The sequence below is a fragment of the Lupinus angustifolius genome, chromosome LG01, assembly GCF_001865875.1.
Source record: "Lupinus angustifolius cultivar Tanjil chromosome LG01, LupAngTanjil_v1.0, whole genome shotgun sequence".
NCBI lineage: Eukaryota > Viridiplantae > Streptophyta > Magnoliopsida > Fabales > Fabaceae > Lupinus > Lupinus angustifolius.
Window position 1 is genome coordinate 2,780,934 of NC_032009.1, and position 18,958 is coordinate 2,799,891.

Here is an 18,958-nt window from a genome sequence, read left to right on the forward strand (position 1 = left end):
AGATTAAGGTTTAGATTTGGGTTGCACTCATCTAAAATGTGACCATACTAGTGTAATAAACCTCACAAAAAATCCGGTTATGCATTCAAGAACCAAACACATTGATATAAGGCATCACTTCCTAAGGGACCATGTCCAAAACAAGGATGTGTCTGTAGAATTTGTTGATACTTATAACCAACTAGAAGATATATTCACTAAACCTTTGGCAAAAGAACCTTTCTATAAAATTAGATGAGAATTAGACATTCTTGATGAAGCATACTTATCTTAAATGCTTACATATGACTATATGTATGCTTCATTACATCTATTTCATGTCTACTTGAACTTAAATGTGTTTACTTATGTTTAAAAATTTCAATTTTTTGGGTTAAAAATCATTTTTAGAGCTAAATTTTGCCTAAAAATAAGTTTTTATGGGGTTAGTAATCGATTACACTGGAGAGTAACCGATTATAGGGTTGAATAGCATATTTCAGTAATCGATTACACTGGAGAGTAATCAATTACTCTAAGTTGTTGTTTGAAAAATTTTAAAATTTAAATTTGAGTAATCGATTACTCTATGCTGTTATATATGTATTTTGTCTGCATTTTTAAACTTTTTCACACTCATCTTCCTCACTCAACTCGTGCTCTCTCTTGCTCAACCATCTCAAACCCGAAAATCTTCATTTTTTATCCGTTTTAAGTGATTTTTGTGTCTATTCTTATTATATTTTCACTCCTAAACACTTCTAAACCTTCATTTTCATGTTCAATAACATAAATCAAAAACCACCAAATCTCCAAAACCTCAAAACCTAAACCTTCAAAACCGAAAATCCATGGCTTCCTCTTCAAAAACCAAGAAGAAACGCACCTTCACGACTCAAAATAGGCAAGGAACTACTTCTATGGAATCCAACCCTCTGGATTTGGCAAGACTTCTAGCTAGTGAGGAACAATGCAAAGTGATTGAAGAACACTTCCATGGACACACTATTTTCACTCCAAAATTCGGTAATGTTGGAATTTTTGAGTTTGAAGATTTTCTTTTCCCTTATCTTTTACGTCAACAAAACCTTTTTGATTTTTGTTGTGAGATAAATGAAATTTATCCAGAACTTGTGTGAGTATTTTAATGTAACATGAAATTTCGGAAAAATCGTCTTACTTCCTATGTCAAAGGAAAAGACAGTATTTTGGATCTTAAAACCTTTAGTTCATTGTTACGTAACATACCCTCTCAAGGTAGCATAACAGGTTACGACCTTGTATGTGAATGGGATAATTATGATCGGAAGGATTTTTATCATATGTAGATTTTCAAAAAGGGAAATAGAAATACGTAAGCAACAGGGCTTTGACGAGACCGTCGAAAATCGAGACATCCTATCTGTTGGATATCTCAAGCTTGAGGACCGTTTGTTTCATTATTTTTTGAGCTATATCATCTTACCAAAATTTTCAAATCATTCTCAAATAAGTGACATAGAACTCCAATTGATGTATGCTTTAAAGTTTAACATCAAGATCAATTGGGCTCTAATGATAATGAGACAAATGTGGACTGTTAGAGGTACTCAAAGTCCTTTGCCATATGTAATCTTCATAACCAACATTCTTCAGCATTTCGGTGTTTCTACAAATGGTGAAACAAAGGTGCCTCTAAATCTTCGAGAAAGCCAAATTGATGTGGAAATGATCCACAAAATGGGTTTCTTTCAAGACCCTCGAACCCACACCTATAAACATAGAACCAATAAACTGACTGCTGCTACTGAACCATCTGAACCTGAAGCTCTTAACCCTACTGAACCACAATCGTCTGAGTTTCATGCTCAATCGTCCTCATCTACTGCCATGCCTACGAACCAAGTGATTATGGATGAGTTGTTTTCTCTCCGAGACTACATCACTAACCATATGGATGCTCTCGACTCTCAGAATCTACAAATCCAATATAAACTTCATTGTCTTTCCTCTAGGATGGATAGCATGGATATTAATGAAGACAATTTGGAGCCTGAGTCTTAGAATATCTATTGTTAGGATTTTCTAGTTGCATTATTTTCAAAATTCGGAAATTTTTTTAATTCTACTTATTTTTTTAAGTTATTGTTGCATATTCCCGGACAAGTTACTTGATGATGTTTTGTGCTTTATTGTTCCATTCTTGGATACATGTTTGAAACATCTTATTTATGCATTGCAATACTTGCTTATCTATATCTTGATCCATACATGAGTATTATGATATCATATTGTTATATCTTGATTATATAAGTGTATGTATGCTATATATATTATGTTGGAATCTCTTTGTTTTTCTAATTTTTGATGAAGTCAAAAGAAGGAGAAAAGTTGGAAGAAGTGTATTTTCTGTAAAATTATTTCAGGCACATTACTCCAAAAGGGGGGCATACAAGATAGGATGAGCATACTCAAGTCAAACTTCAACATATCTCAAAGTATGTTGCTCTTAAGAAAACTATACTGTCAAAAGGTCTTGGTTTATCATCACCAAAAAGGGGGAGATTGTGAAGAAGATCTTTGCTCCTGACCTTGGCAAGGTTTTGATGAAGACACCAACATCACCAAAAATATGAAAAGGAAGATTACTTATGAAGACCAAGAAGATTAAAGCTTCAAGACAATTAGTCTAAGTCTAAATAGGTACTTCTATCCTATACTCTTTAATATACCAAAGTAGTAATGCTCAAAATATTTTAAAAGAAATTGAAACACTTCAAGTTTTAAATGAAAAAAAATTTTAAAATATTGTGTAACAGGTTACTGAAATTTGAGTAATAAGTTACATGAGTAAGAATCAGTTATCCAACAATATTTAAATTGGAGTAACCGATTACTCTAAGTTAATTTTAAATTCACTATTGGACAGAGAGTTTGAGTAACGATTACTCAAGTGAGTAACCGATTACTCAATGTAATTATTCAAAATGTCATGTTTAGGTAATTGATTACCCACTTACTATAATCGGTTACTGAGAGTTGTTACATCAGTTTTTTTAGATTTAAAACTCAAGAGTTTTCATCCCAAACGAAATGTCTTCATTCCAAAAAATTCATATTCTTTCATAAATGCACAATGACTAATTGAAAAGCCTATTTAAAGGCCTTAGAACTCACAATAAAAACAATTCTTTGAACAACTCTTTTATAATTCTTTCACACTTTTCTCACAACTTTCCTACACTTTTCTGAAATAGTTTTCTACACTTCTAGCAACTTGAACTCAAACTTTCAAAGCTATTTTTATGAGTTGCTTGAAGTAAAGTGTTTCAAAGTTTTGTAAACTTAAAAGAGCATTATTTACTAAGTCTACAAAAGAGTTGATTGGATTGCAAATGTTATTATATTTCATACTTGTAAATGCATTTATGCATCATTCAAATTCTTCATTCATTGTAATTACTTTCTTTCACGGAGTGTGAATAGAAAGGTGATAGGGTTACTTGGAAAGGTGTTTTATAAGGTGATAAGTATTAGTGAGTGTATAAGATACATAGAGATATCGGAGTAAGATATTGTAATTACAACTCATAATATTTAGTGGAAAATCTCTTGTGCTGCAAGAATACTGGACGTAGCCTTCGGTGGACAAGAAGGTGAATCAGTATAAAATCCTTGTGTACTCTCTTCTCTCTTACCTCTTTGATTTATTCTTGTTTATTTTCCGCAATATTATCCGCTACACTTTAACTCTTCATTTTGCAGAAAAAGTGATCATAATTTCTAGTCAACTAACTCACCCCTCCTCTTAGTTACAATCACAGTCTTACAATAAGATTTTAATGGACATATATGGAATGACACTAGAAAACTTGACATTAATACGTTTAAGAAAAAAGATTTTGATATGATAGAATTTTAATGGACATATATGGAATGACACTAGAAGACTTGACTTTTTTAATGAGGGTTATGACATACGAAGTACAAATAAGACTATTCTAGTTTCTCATCAACTTTTTATTTTATCAAAGAATGAAGTAGCATGTTCTCTAATAGACTCCTTTATTTAGAAAAATTAGATAGTATGACCAGTTTTGTTTGGCCCAAAAAGCCTAATAAAAATACTTTTTGATACAAAAATTTTATATGACAAAAAACGACACAAAAGCAAATCAGTGTTATACAAAGGTTTTAGTCGGATTTAGTTTTCTAAAATAATAATAAAGGAAATGTTTTATTTTGGAAAAACTATTCTGAGTGATGTGATAATCTCATATTTCCAACTCATAAAAAAGAGGATTTAGATGGCTTAATCGGCCAAATACAATCTCAAAGTCAACCTCCCTCCCAAATTCATTCATGCATTCAAAAAATAATATAAGCATTTATTGACTCATTCATTAATATACAAGGGAAAAAATGTATAATTCATATATTTATTGATTCGTGAATTTTAAAAAAATCATTATTCACTTATGTACCTAGTTATTCAAAAAGAAAAAGATTATTAATCATAGGCTGCATTCATTCATGTATACGTTCATGTAAAAATAAAAAATTATATCATTCATGTATACATTCAGTTATTCATTTATTGATTCATTTATTTATACATTCATTAAAAATAAAAAATGTAAAGATTGTATTTTACATTGTAGTAAATCATACATGCTAATATGATATAGCAATGATGTAAAAATCATACTGTACGGTTCAACCGGAAAATCGGCGAACTGGACCCCTAACTGATATAGTACAAATGTTGAACCGGTCAAGTATCAAAACTGGTCAAAAACCGGTGAACCGGCCAGTATTTGACTAAACCGGCTGGTTTATACACATATTTGTTTTTTGAAAAAAAAAACTTAAAAACTTAAAAAGTCATTACAAGGTGACCCATATTTCCAACATTTCTTCAATACTTCAAGACACATGCTTCCGAAGCATACTTAAATTACATTTTTTGGTTCCTAATATTCGTGTGTAATCTTAGTGATATTTGTGTAATCTTGGAGTACTTTCTGAAGATAGGATTTGGTGGAAAAATATAATATCGATATGAGACAATTTTGACTCGTTGGTGTGAAATGTTAAAACTCCAAATTTATATGTTTTGTAAAGTGAGTTGTGAACTTTGTGTCATTTATTTATATTTTGCGGTTGTTAAGTGATACTTTTGCATTGATATGTGTTTTGTAATTTAGACTTTTAATTTGTTAAAGACTTAAAGTTGTTTGTTTATATAAATTTTGAGTAAATTATGAATATGTATTATAAATTTTAGTATATACCTATTTGAATTTTTTTTGTTATAAGTTTATATATATATATATATATATATATATATATAAATATAAGTTGGTATGTCGCATGCGGTTTAATTACTGAACCACTAGTTTAACTATTGTACCACTATATCAGTCTCCTGACCAGTTTGATAATTTGTACGGTTTTAACAACACTGTGATATAGCATATAATCAATAACTGTAAATATTCTGATTCAAATTATTATAAAATCAAACAAAATAATTAATATACCGTCATTATTAAAAATCTAGTTAAAACTATTAATTTTGAATTTATGTAATAATTTCCCCTCCTATATCTTATATGGTGATGTGGAATTAAAGAGTTTGGGGAATTGTTTCTCGGATGTGTCAACTTGCTCGATTACTATGTCCTTTTGTTTGTTTTTGCCAAATGTGTATTGAAGATAATATACTATTTTATATTATTTAATTCAAATATAACATAATATTATAATATTTTATTAAATACTATAATAATATATAAAATTATTGTTTTTATTTTATTTTATTGATATATCTTTCTAGAGGAAACTAAGTAAGCTACATGGAATTAGATGCATCAATACACCCATAAATTAAAATCGCAAAATGGGTGAGTACAATTATAGAAAATGAGTAGAAAAAATAGACCGTAAATGTAAATAGAATATGAGATGAGATCATAACAATAATTGTAACGAAGTTTTCTAAATATGTTTAGTGTTTATGTGCTTTAAGTAAAACTAGAGGAACATTGCAAGATAATACTTTGGGAGAATTGTAAGGTGTAGAATACGAAATACATTTAAGAAAAAAGATTTTGATAAGATAGGATTTTAATGGACATACATGGAACGACACTAGAAGACTTGACAATTTTGATGAGGTTTGTGACATATGGAGAACAAATAAGACTATTCTAGTTTCTCATCTACTTTTAATTTTACAATATCTAACATATGTTTTAAGAATAAAGAGGAATATGTAATCATATATATATATATATATATATATATAAGAATGGAGTAGCATGTTCTCTAATTTATTCATTTATTGTATAATAAAAAACGAAATAAAAACAAATCAATGTTATACAATGGTTTTAATCAGATTTGGTTCTAAAATAGTATTGAATAAAATAATTTTGGTTGGGTGAGATTCTCTAGCAGACTCGACATCATGCATTTATTTTGTCGGTCACGATGGTCTGAAACTAGATTCAGTTTTGGATTGGTGGAGCTCTTGCAGCAACTTCGCTTGTTGTTGGATTCTTTTTTCTTGCCTTTCCAACATCTAATGGATTTGTTGGGTGGTTGGGTGTATTGGTCCTATGGTGGTGTCATGGATTCGACTTGTTTGGATGGTTATATATGTGACTAGGGGTTCTAGAAGGAGTGATGTGGTTTTGAGGCATGTTCGTAGGTGTTAACTTTTATATTACTTAGAGGATTCACTTGACTTCTAGTGGTTTTCATACCGTAGGTAAGCCACATGCGGTGTCAATGTATTATAATCTTGGAGAAGTAGGATTTTAACAAATGGTACTTGATAGAGAGTTTTCTTAGGGTCGCTTGAGATCTGCTAGTGAGCGTCTGACGAGGTACCTGAAAAGGTTCTTCGACACTCAAGTCAGTATATGAGAGAGATGTGAGAATGCAAAGTGTAAGAGTAAGAGTAAGAGAATTTATAGCTTGAGAGATAGAATGTAACTTCCATTGTAGATGTTGTTGGCCTGATAGACCAAATAGTCTTGTTGGACCTCCTTCAGACAAACAGAGGTTGCTTTTAATGTGTTGGATGACTCTCTCAAGTATGCACTCTATGAGTAGTTGACATATAGCATATGCTAGGCTATTTGTATTATAGGCCTATCTTGTCATCTGGCAGAAGTTGTAGTGTACAGGTGGCATGCAGTTTGTGACATAGGTTTGTGCTATTCAGACACTATAGCAGTCCTACGCAGGTGGCATAACAAGGAGGTGTGAGAAGTGATTTATTTGATGTCTTCTCGTTTTTGTCTGATCAACGACGTGTCTTTCTGGATTTGTCGATCAAGATCTGAGAGCGTTTAGAATATATTCAAATTGTGTGATATCAAGTTGACAATTATTACTCTTATCTGGCTGTGACATGTCTTTTTGGATTGTGATTCGACAACCACCATTACAATCATGTCACCTAATAAAAATCTCAACGAATTTCTTTCATCACGTGTCCATATATAAACGTAGAGAGCATCACTAATGAACATTTCTTAAATGGAAAGAAAAAAAACAATTCTCCCAAATGTTAAGCTAGTTGTTTTATTTATATGTCCTAGTTAGTAGCATTTATAATAAAAAATTATATTAAAAATTAATATATCATTTCATTATTTACTATTTTAATGTTTTATTACTTTAAATATTTAACTTTAAAAAATTATATAAATCAAAAGTTATGGAGTTTTTAATTATTTCTTAAATTTTATCGATGTTGTAACTAATTTAGTTCATAATTGAAGTATTAATTATAATTAGTAGGATGATTTTATTCACAATCATAATCCATTTATAATTTTACACACTAAAAAACTAAGCAAGATGGTTAAGGTAAATAGTTTTGAAAAGTATTGAAAATGCCACGTGAATATTAGTGCGTCTTCATGATGTAGCTATCACTAGTGATCCTCGGTGAGGTGAACCCCACTAGTTACATAGGGTAACTCTAGAGTCTCTTTGCAAGTTAGATTTTGAAAAAAAATGAAGGGAAAATAAATGAAAAGTTTCAAAGTTATCTCACAAATGAATTTCGTGACTTTCAAGTCTTTTCCTTCACTCAAACGCCCTCAATATTTAACTCACGAACATAGAAGTTTTCATGAGTTAGAGATGAAATCAGATCCTATCAGGTACTAGATGAAGATGATGACATATGATCTTGAATTTAATGGTCCAAATTTTAAATACTTTTTTAATAGAAAATTATAAATTAACTAACTTAACTTTACTTCACATTCTAGTATTGTACTCTTCAGTACTTAAGAGGATCTCAGTCGGATAGAGATAGACTCACATGCAGGAGTGAATCTTCTTAGTAATAGGTGGGGGTAATTGCCCCCCTTAATTTTTTTTTCTTTTCAATTTTTCAATTTTTTTAGGTACATCTAAATAATGTCTTGAAAATACATATTGGATATTATATTTTTCTTCAATTTGTAACTTCGTAAATATCTACAATATAATTTTTTTGGTCCTTCTAAAATTTATATTTAATGCATCAAGTTCTCTTAAATGTGTAAATGTCGGTATTACATATAATACTATAATTTCATTTGAGTTCATAATGATCTTATACTTATAAAATAGATTATGAATATCACATATTGTCTTTGTCAAACTTTGAAGCAAAAGTCCTAAGATCGTAAATCATTGGATATTTAATTCATGAAATTAGTTTGGGTATTAGCAGACGGGTGATAATACCTTCCATGATCCATAATTGACTCTCAATATCAGAAATCTTATTCAAAAACCATTTTATTCTAAATTAGGAATAAAAAGAGTTTTCTATATTTGAATCATAAAAAATGTAGTGGCAACTCAAAAAAGTAAATAACCTAAAATTGTGGCGTGATAAATAAAAGTTTTTCGTTGGATTCCAAACTCATACATGGAGAGAGATTGACTATCCAACATAAAGTTTTGGTTATGGATGTAAGGATTAAGATTAGAGTAGAGATAAAATGTCAAAATAGTGACGGAATAATCAAATAGTTAAAATTTAGTGGAGTGAGACAAATGAGCTCCAATCAAAGGTTTTAGGGGGTACAATGATATGATAATAATATATAAGAGGAGATGATGTAAGAATTAGGAATATTACAATGAAGATTTCATGTGAATCTAGACACTTTTACCAAAAGATAAATAATTTTGGTTGTGGGACAAAAGTATTTAAGATAATTTTAAGGCGAAAAATTAAATTTATAAAACATGGTCATTGTACAAAAATATTGAAAGTTTGAAAAATAAAATGCAATTAAGAAAGAGACCAAGAAAGCAGAGAGCAAAAGATAAAGAGTGTATTGGGTTATACAAACCTTTAGGTACTAAATGAGAGAGAAAAATGTCTATAGATTTATAAATGATATAGAAAAAAAGGCAAAAGACTTGCACAAAATGAAAGCTTTTCACTTTAGGGTGAAATGGCAACGATAATAAAGGAAAGATTGAGGTATCATTTCATAATATTTTTAATGATGAACATGATTTCTTGTTTTTTCGTAGACTAAAATGAAAGATATTGATCAAAAATTTACCTTTTATCATATAATTCGAGAGTTGAAGGTGGAGAAACTTTGAAAATAATAAAGAGTGACAATGTAATTCGACATAATATAGCTTAGAGCTTTATAGAAGATTGAGACATTAGATATGTCACAAATATATTTAATAAGATTATAACTTTTAAGAAGGTGAAAGCTAGTGGATCAGAATCATCATTTTAATATATATTTATAACAACAATATGACATATAGTATTTTTAAGAGAGAAAAATATATGGTTATACATTGTCAATGTATAATTCATCGTTCATATTTAATCACACGAATATTATTTTTAAGGTCATAGTTATTTTGTAATATTTTCATGTATTATAAAAAAGTCATAATTGAATTTTAAAAAAAATAATTTAAATGAATTGTGAATAACATGTTGACCATATATAAATTTTTCTACGGACGTTACATACATGCACACCATTGTTAAACTATAGTGAGTATGAACGACAACGGACGTATTGGGGTTGGGCTTGTACATACCTAAATCTGAACTCAACGAGGTTGAAGATAAAGATATTATCCCTAAATCTTCGGGTTTCGGGTAACCTGAACTTGTTAAAAACCCATAAATAATAAATGTATGACAATTATGGTATCATTTTGTTTCATTTTTCTCCAACATTTCTATTTTCACTTGCATTACTTTATTTCTTTTATGTTTGAAGAGACAATAATATATAAAGTAAAATTAGAAATTAAAAACAATAGACATGTGATAGAACATTCAATTTTAAATTGAATTATATAACTTCGGTGTATAATTTTTGCTCTACCGAACCTAAACTCGAAAATTAAACCCGGATAAAACTTGAACCCAATCATATCAAATTTTCTCTATTAAATTTGGATTAGGTTTGGACATATATGTATGAGTTCATGTGTTATTGTCATTCCTAATAGTGCATGAAACACTTGAACCATTATGAGCTATGTGAGAGAATAGTTAAATGAGTGACCATATACACGTAAAACTCAAATTCAATTTTGAGTTTAATACTTTCTATATTTTTATGGGAGGAGAGATCAACTTACTTTAAGAGTAAGTTTTTTAAACAACATATTCTTTATCATGATCATCAATTATAAGGAAATCTAATAGTTTGAATTAATGAGTATATCTAAATTATTAGATTTTTCTAGAATTAATGATTAAGATGAAGAATAAATTTAAAAAATTTACTGAATAAGTTGATTTTAATATATGACTTTCCATATAACCTTCCTTCAATTTATAAGCTTTCTTTTTAAATAATTGTTATTTTCTAATTGGATTGTGAACCAAATATGTATATCAAATGCGTGAGTCTCCCTCTAGGATAGAGATTATATATTTCAAATGCTTCCTAAGCCAACCAAAATGTTGTTTTTTGTTACTTTTTATTTTCAAAAAATTTCATTTATTTATGTGTTATCTGATACGTATGTGACACTCTATTTTGTATATGTGATATATGTATAAGGGTCAAGCATCTTATGTCTCAAGAAAATTATGTCATATGTACTAAGCCAATAAAATTTTATAGAAGAGTGTACAAATATTAATTTATGTTATTATAATATTTACTTTTAATTAAATAAGATTTTCTGATTAGACGAAGACACAAAATGAAACAAGTGATCCTCATAGCTGTATAAGGTGCATTACCCACGTAAGTGAATGGTTTCTACTTTCCACGAACACAAATTATTGACAAAGCAACCCGAAGATAACCTCAACCAGATAGCAAAGAACTATGATGAGAAATAAAGAGGAAATGAAGGTTATTTTGATTTCTGCAAATTGGATACAATATTTGATGCAGCAAACGCAGCAGAACCACCAAGTACAGAGAGAAGAGAAACAGCAACCTGTAATCCCACTTCCCCAAAATTGTCATCAGGTACCAAGTAAACAAACAAGGGTCCAAAGAGTAGTAAACCCAAGCTAAGGGTTAAAAGTGCTCCTGGAGTTCCTGGATCAGTGGCAGCAGATAACACACCCAGTTCTTCAGCTTTTGAGAGGAGTCCCAGTTTCTCTATTGTTGATAGAGAGAGCCCAGCTTTCTCTGCTGTTGATAGCAACCCAGCTTTCTCTGCTTTGCTCAACAATTTCAGCTCTTCCAGTCTAGTGAGAAATTTAATGGGAGGAGTCCTCTGTAATGTGGAAGTGGTTCATTAATTGCTAGAGAACTTTTAATTCATGCAATCCGGTTAGAGCTGGAGAAATTATATATTCAAGCTGGTGTTCATGTCTTTAACTAAGTCCTACAATGTTTTAGGCTTCTCTAATTTATCATCTCAAATTCAATTTTACATAATTCATTATACATTGTTGCTTAAATATAAACATGATTCACTACTAAAAATGTAAAAAATAGTTTGAATATACATGGGATGCTTTATTAAATTTGTACTAGTTTTCTATTTCATTTCTTATAGCCTATATTGATCTCATATATTGAATGTCACGAGTGTCAAAAGCAAGTTCAAAACATTTTTATCCAATTCAGGGTAATTCATGTTGCACCGACCTTTCTAGAGACTACAGTTGTGGATACTGATGAAAGGGGCTTCTGGGTAGCCATGGATTTGACAGTAGCATGATTTTGTTTTCTCCTAATGCTTCTCCCAGCAGAGGAATAGTTGATGCAAGTTAATGCTCTGCTATGACTGCAAATAGATGTTGTGGCCTCCATAACCATAAGCCTTTTTTTTCTGCTCCTTATCTCTTGATGGTGGCAATGTATGGTTTTGAGAATAGTATGATCGATGCGGCATAACCAAGACCATGGATTGGTTCTAAGTTATTAAATGTCCACGTGCAATAAAATGGTTGGTCATTTACTTCCCATGCCCATGTGGATTAGTGTGGGCCTAATATAAGTAAACCCATTTTGGCTGGCTACACAGTCATTCATAGTTTGGGCTTCCAAAAATAAACCCAACATGTTTGAATATTCATTAGAGTTAATTACATTCACATCCCCTCTGAGTTTTAGTAAAATTATATAAATCACTTCTCACTTTTCTACATCTCTATAAACCTCCCCTAGTTTTTTATACTTTAGTTACACTGATCATCTCTGCATGAGAAATAAGTGTAATCTTTTAAACAAAAAAATGTGATAAATACAATTAAGTTAAACAAAACATGGTATAGTGTGAGAAAAATTCAAGTAATATACAAATCAATGTATCTTTATTATTTTACTTACAAAATGCATCAACTCATATATTATTTGGACTTGTCTTCACAATATACCATGTTTTGTTAAAAAAATTACACTTATTTCTCATGCAGGGGTTGATTAGTGTAATGAAAGTATAAAAATTAGGGGATTTGTATAGGTGTAGAAAAGTGAGAGGTGATTTGTATAATTTCGTTAAAAATCAGGGGTATCAGTGTAATTTACTCTTATGTATATTTTTTATTACTATATAAATGAAAAACATGCACAAAAGGTGTTTAGATAATTGAACAAATGTGATTTCTATATTTCAATTTTATTCTTATTATTATATAAATACAAAATATGATTAAAGGACGTTCAGGTTATTGAACCTGTATAATTTCATGCAATTCCATTTAGTAACCACCATGATATAATTTTCATATTCCAATTTTATTCTTTTGTAATATCCAATAATAACACAAGAAACTTCTGCATGCTCTTTTATTCTTTTTTCATCAATGTATCACTACTATTACACACATTTCTCCTACTTCTATTTTCTCTCTTCATCACCCGAAGAATAACAACTTTGACCGAAATGAAAAAACATCTATTGACACACTAATCATGATTAGAGACTAAGTTGAGAAATTTATAAAAACTCTTTGTATATATTTGATATCAGAAAAAATAAGAATATGAGTGGACAGACACATATTCTGGTTACTAGTAATGTAACATGACTTAAGATGATACAATGATGTTCTTCACTCATACAACCTTAATTTGGATTATGATTTAATTCTTACTTGATTTTGGTTATTTTTCTGGGCTGGGTCATGTAGAGTGGCCCAACTAATATTCGGGTCAATAACCAATGAGATTCGCAAAGGCATGACACTAGAATAGGGTCAATAAGGTAATTGTGTCTAAGCTCTGACCTAACCAATGAGATTCGCAGTATAGATTTTTCAAACGCAAAAGCGTGATTGGTTGGTTCATACTGCGTTGGGTGTGACGGCTGTAAATACCTTGAGGCACACCACACACACACCAAACTATTATATTCAATAGAGAGAAGAGAGAGAGAACGGTCGAAGCGTTCCTTTGATTTACGGCGTCGTCGTTTTCTCTCCTTTTTCAAATCTCTCTAACTGTAAGTTTTCTTCTTCCCTTTTCAACTGTATTTTGGTTTCTTAGGTAGTTGTGTCATTGTGTGAAAATAACGCACTGACTCCATCTACTACAATACACTGCAACTAAACTTCGGCAATTTTTGTGTGTTAACTTATTAACCTTTGAATCAATTTTATTGAACAATATCATGTGGTTGAAGCAAATGTTTATGACCTGTATATCTTGATGAAATGAACGTAGATTTTTTTTCCCGATAGGTAAAATTCCAGTGCATTAATTGGACTAATAAATCTCACACACCTCAATTTCATATGTGCTCATGAATCAACATTCTTGCTTAAAAGCTTATAAGCCTTTTCCTCTTAGTGGATCAATTTAGTGATTAACACCTGTATGGAAATACATCAGTAGCAGCATAAAAGCTTGTGGTTCTACCGGTCTTCCTTTATCGACTTTGAGGATGATCCAATTTGATGGATGATTTTATCACTAATCTATTGTATTTGAATGTATGCATGCTTCGGTGCATGGTAGTATTAGGATCTTAGTTATTCTCCTTTATTTTTGCCCTGTTTTGTCATTTTTATGTTTATCATTTATTTATTGATTTTTTGAAATTTGATACTTACAAAATAATTGTTGTGGCATGACAAGGTTTGGTGCATTTCATTCTGACTCATTATGGCCAATAACCCAGCGCCTTTTTCTGATATTGGCAAAAGGGCAAGAGGTAAACCTGCATTTAAAGCTATACATATATGCATTTTCTTTATGTCAATGCCCAATGATGCTTTTCATATGTAGTAGAACATATCCATGGTTACCTGCTATCATATACACATGATGACACGATTACATTAATATCACCCTATTTCTAGTTTCAGGTTGCAAATAGGTTTCCTCATTTGAATAAAACATCAATTTTGTAAATTTCATTTTATCATTCCTCACATACATACATGCCCTACCAGTACGAGTGTACGACATGCTTATACTAGTTAACAATACGTTTAAAATCCACAACAAATTTTCTGATTGCTCTGTACCATTGTTCAACATTCTAACCTTTCTGATTGGTTTTATGCCTAATGCTCTTAACAATGTCTAGTTTTAATGTGCTTATCAATTGAGATTCAGTACTTCAATTGACATTCTCGTTTTAATTACATGAGCTTGAATTTTGTCAATGCGACACATGGATAGTACACCAGAACTCTAAGAACATGGTCTGTTGTATGACATATTTGTTAGCTAATAAATTGGCTCTAAAATGCACCTTATTTTCAAAAGTCAGTTTTGACATATTCCATTATTCAAGCTGAAAAGCATTTTATGCATGACAGTGACACTGGATTATTTTCTCTTGATATCTCCTATGAAGCCATATGTATATTGTGTTAAATATACTAGTGTGTATATGTAGTTTAAATTTCGATTCTTCCCCAGACCTCTTATACAAGGATTACAACTTTGATCAAAAGTTTACCCTGCAAATTCCAAGCTCTACTGGATTGGTAATTCTTATTTCACTTTGTGCTGTTATCTTTTTTTAGTAGTTTAATTAGTTAATGGCTAGGTCTTATTCCAGTTGATGCCTAATAATTATAAAATCATTTTTGTTTGAATATGTTGCGTTTTTAATCACACACATGCCCACAGCCATATAATTTAAGTAATACGCAAGCAGTGACTGTTTATGTGTTAAGTTATATTCTCCATTTGACCAGCCATTAAACATTAAGGATGATTCCTAAGAGAGGATGGGTGTATCCTATTTCTGCTTTTATATTGTTCTTTTATGTCCATATCTCTATTATACTTAATTAATTAAAAAGCGGTTGAGAGGTAGAATGGATGGATTTAATATCGCACACAATTGATTGTTGTCATTAAGTTAAAAAGTTGCACTCATTAAAATTATAGTAGTCAATCGCGGATAGCAGCACAAAGTGGCCTCCCTCAGAAGTGCCACAACAATATTTAATGCTCAATTTATATCTTACATGCACAATAACCATAAATGTGAAGCATAACTAATAACAACAGTAAGTAATAGAAAAAACCATAACAATACTAAAGAACGCCAAAAGCTGAAATAGAGCAAGAAGCTGCCTGAACCACTATTTGATGTGTTTTGCAGCCTAATCGTTCAGCGCTATAGCATGCTATTAACCACATATTGAAATATTAATATTTGGACATATTTCCTTTTGTTGACATGGTCAGATATTGTAGTTTGGGAAATCATTTAACTTCTTCTGGATATCCTATAGTAATATGATTTTTTAATAAGGAAGTCATGATTTGAATTTAATATTTAGTTTGTCTTTCTTTTTTAAGGTGCCTGATTTCAAATTCAAATTCTCGTTTCGCAGGGCCTTGTAGCTACAGGGTCGAAGAAGGATCAATTTTTTGTTGGTGACATAAATACCCTTTACAAGAGTGGAAATACTACGGTTAATGTGAAAGTTGATACATATTCCAATGTAAGAATTGGAGGTCTTATTTTAATCAAATATGTTTATTTATATATATAGATAGGTCTTGCTACTATTGCTACACTTGATATATTGATGAGTGATTGTAGCAAAAGTTCAAACTTTGTAAAAATGGTTCAGTTATGTATGGTGAAGTAAACTAAAATCGGTGGTCTATGCTTGATTGAAGTAAACTACAATGACATTTTTCTGTGGTTTACTTTTTTTTATTCAGGTATCTACAAAAGTCACTGTGAATGATATCTTCCACAGTACAAAAGCAGCGTTGAGCTTCAGTGTACCTGATCACAAGTCTGGAAAGGTGAGTATAGCCTACATTTCCTAAGTATAATAGTATTGATGCATGCTTCTTAAGACTGAATTTAAAGAATGCAGTGTTTTGCTGCTGAAAGTACTTACATCAGTTACATGATATCTTCGATTGTCTATCTTTGAGATTTTCATAAATATCTTGAATCCATTATAGGCTAACAGTATAACACATACTAGCTAAGGAACTGAATTAAATGCTTTAGTTTTTAGGTAAATGATTGAAGTCAACATGAGGGATTGTAGGAAGGGAGATGTGATATAGAGATCGTCTCATTTATCGTGGTAATATTACCAGTAATTTTCAAATGGTAATAAGAATAAACTGATTTTATTTGGGCATGCTTAGTAAATCCCAAAACAGCTTTATGGCTCTACGTATTTGACCCTCTCTTGAGTCCTGACTCCACAATAGTGGAAGCTTCATGCACAGGGCCACCATCTCTATTATGCTTAGTAAACATGTCAGCGCTAAACTTACTTGAGATTCCAAATTTCCAACAATGTATCTGACTTCGGAATACTATCTCAGCTAGATGTGCAGTACATTCATCCCCATGCAGCCATTGACTCTAGTATTGGCTTGAATCCCTCCCCTCAATTGGAGCTTTCTGCTGCAATTGGCAGCAAAGATCTTTGTCTAGGTGCTGAAGTTGGATTTAATACAACTTCTGCGTCATTCACAAAATATAACGCTGGAATTGCCTTCAACAAACCAGATTTCTCTGCAGCACTTTTATTGTAAGTGTTGTTGATACCATATTTTCCAGCTTCATTATGATATCCCAGTATCTTGTTATTATGTTATCTTTTAATAATATGTTTCATTAAATGCTTTTATGTTGTGCTGTCCGGAAGTCTAGACTAAACAGCCTTGTGTGCATTACAATCATGGCAAGAATTACTAATTTTACTCTAATACACTATACTTTCAGAAAGCTTAATTCTTTATTTCAACTTTCTTTTTAAAGATAAGAAAAACAGCAAGTTATCACTGAAATCTGAAGCCTAGAAATTGTCATGGACAATTAAGGCTCTCTGATATAAACTAATTGTAATGGGCTGGATGGTATGTAATACAGTACATAGGATTCTGTTTCTACGAAATTTTATTTATACTGGTAAAGACCAGCATTGATTGGAGAAAAACACCTACTAAAAGTATTTGTATTTAGTCATAAAGGCGTGTTTCCTTTAAACTTTCAATGAACCTTGTGATGTTTTGACTGGTTATTACTATATGAAATTATGATTTATTTGGAGAGGATACAGGGTAGCTAACAATTGAGGTACATTTTATTGATTTCTTTAAAGCATATGGGTGTTCGTCAAAAGAACTATCTTTGTGCCTTCCTTCCTTTTCATTTGTGAATATCCATAATTTTTAGTTTATTACGTTTGTTTTCATGTAATAGATTTGTCTTTTCCTACAAAAAATTTTGGATTCAAGAAATGTGTTGATCTGCTTTGATGGACTATATGTTTCATCTAACTTAAAATAACCAATACCATCTACTCATTGTTTATGCAGGGTTGATAGAGGACAGGCCCTGAAGGCATCTTACATTCATTATGTGGATCGCCCAGATGGATTTACAATTGCTACTGAAATCACTCACAGGTTTTCCTCCTTTGAGAACAGATTTACCATTGGGAGCTCAAAGTTAATAGATCCTCATACAGTTTTAAAGACTCGATTCAGCAACGATGGCAAAGCTGCCTTTCAAGTCCAACGAGCATGGAGGCCGAACTCACTTATTACCTTGTCTGGGGAATATGATCCCACAAAGATCTTTAGTTCATCCACCAAGCTTGGTCTTTCTCTTGCTCTCAAGCCTTGACTTGGTCTGCCAGTTATAGTTTCATTTGTTGACTTTACCCTTCCCATCATTTTACATTGTATCCAAAACCCATGATGGGTTGTTATAAGCCTTATTATATTATAAGGTAAACCAAAAGAATTAGTTACTTTTGTGAAATCTTCTGCAAGGGGAAAAAGGACCCAAGTTTGCAATTCTTAGATAATAATGCCTCGAGTTTTTGTAACTATGTTGCTGCTATACATTTTTTTGGGTGATAAAGGGTGTCCAAAATCAATGTCGAATATGTTTTACTTTGGCTGGATGCTCTCAAGGTTGTGGATGCATTGCTTAGTTATCTTTCATTTTAATAATTCTGCTGTGCCAGCGAAATATTTATCTAGAATTGACCGATCTCTGAGCTGGATTAAAATATATATCTATTCAAATCTTACCAAACAGGACCCTTTTTTATCACTCAATGGAG

The 18,958-nt window shown here is 31.2% G+C and overlaps 2 protein-coding genes across 2 annotated transcripts; one reads left to right on the forward strand and one right to left on the reverse strand.

The window, feature by feature from the left end:
- LOC109347007 lies at positions 11,227-14,206 on the reverse strand. The gene is made up of 3 exons (XM_019586747.1): positions 14,195-14,206; positions 12,087-12,283; positions 11,227-11,709 (listed from the first exon to the last, which is right to left on the reverse strand). The coding sequence occupies exons 2-3, from the start codon at positions 12,255-12,257 to the stop codon at positions 11,338-11,340; spliced, it is 543 nt and encodes a 180-aa protein (XP_019442292.1). The 5' UTR covers positions 12,258-12,283; positions 14,195-14,206; the 3' UTR covers positions 11,227-11,337.
- Positions 13,716-18,718, forward strand: LOC109347002 (mitochondrial outer membrane protein porin 4-like). The gene is made up of 7 exons (XM_019586743.1): positions 13,716-13,884; positions 14,520-14,595; positions 15,312-15,379; positions 16,241-16,351; positions 16,578-16,664; positions 17,205-17,413; positions 18,204-18,718. The coding sequence occupies exons 2-7, from the start codon at positions 14,547-14,549 to the stop codon at positions 18,511-18,513; spliced, it is 834 nt and encodes a 277-aa protein (XP_019442288.1). The 5' UTR covers positions 13,716-13,884; positions 14,520-14,546; the 3' UTR covers positions 18,514-18,718.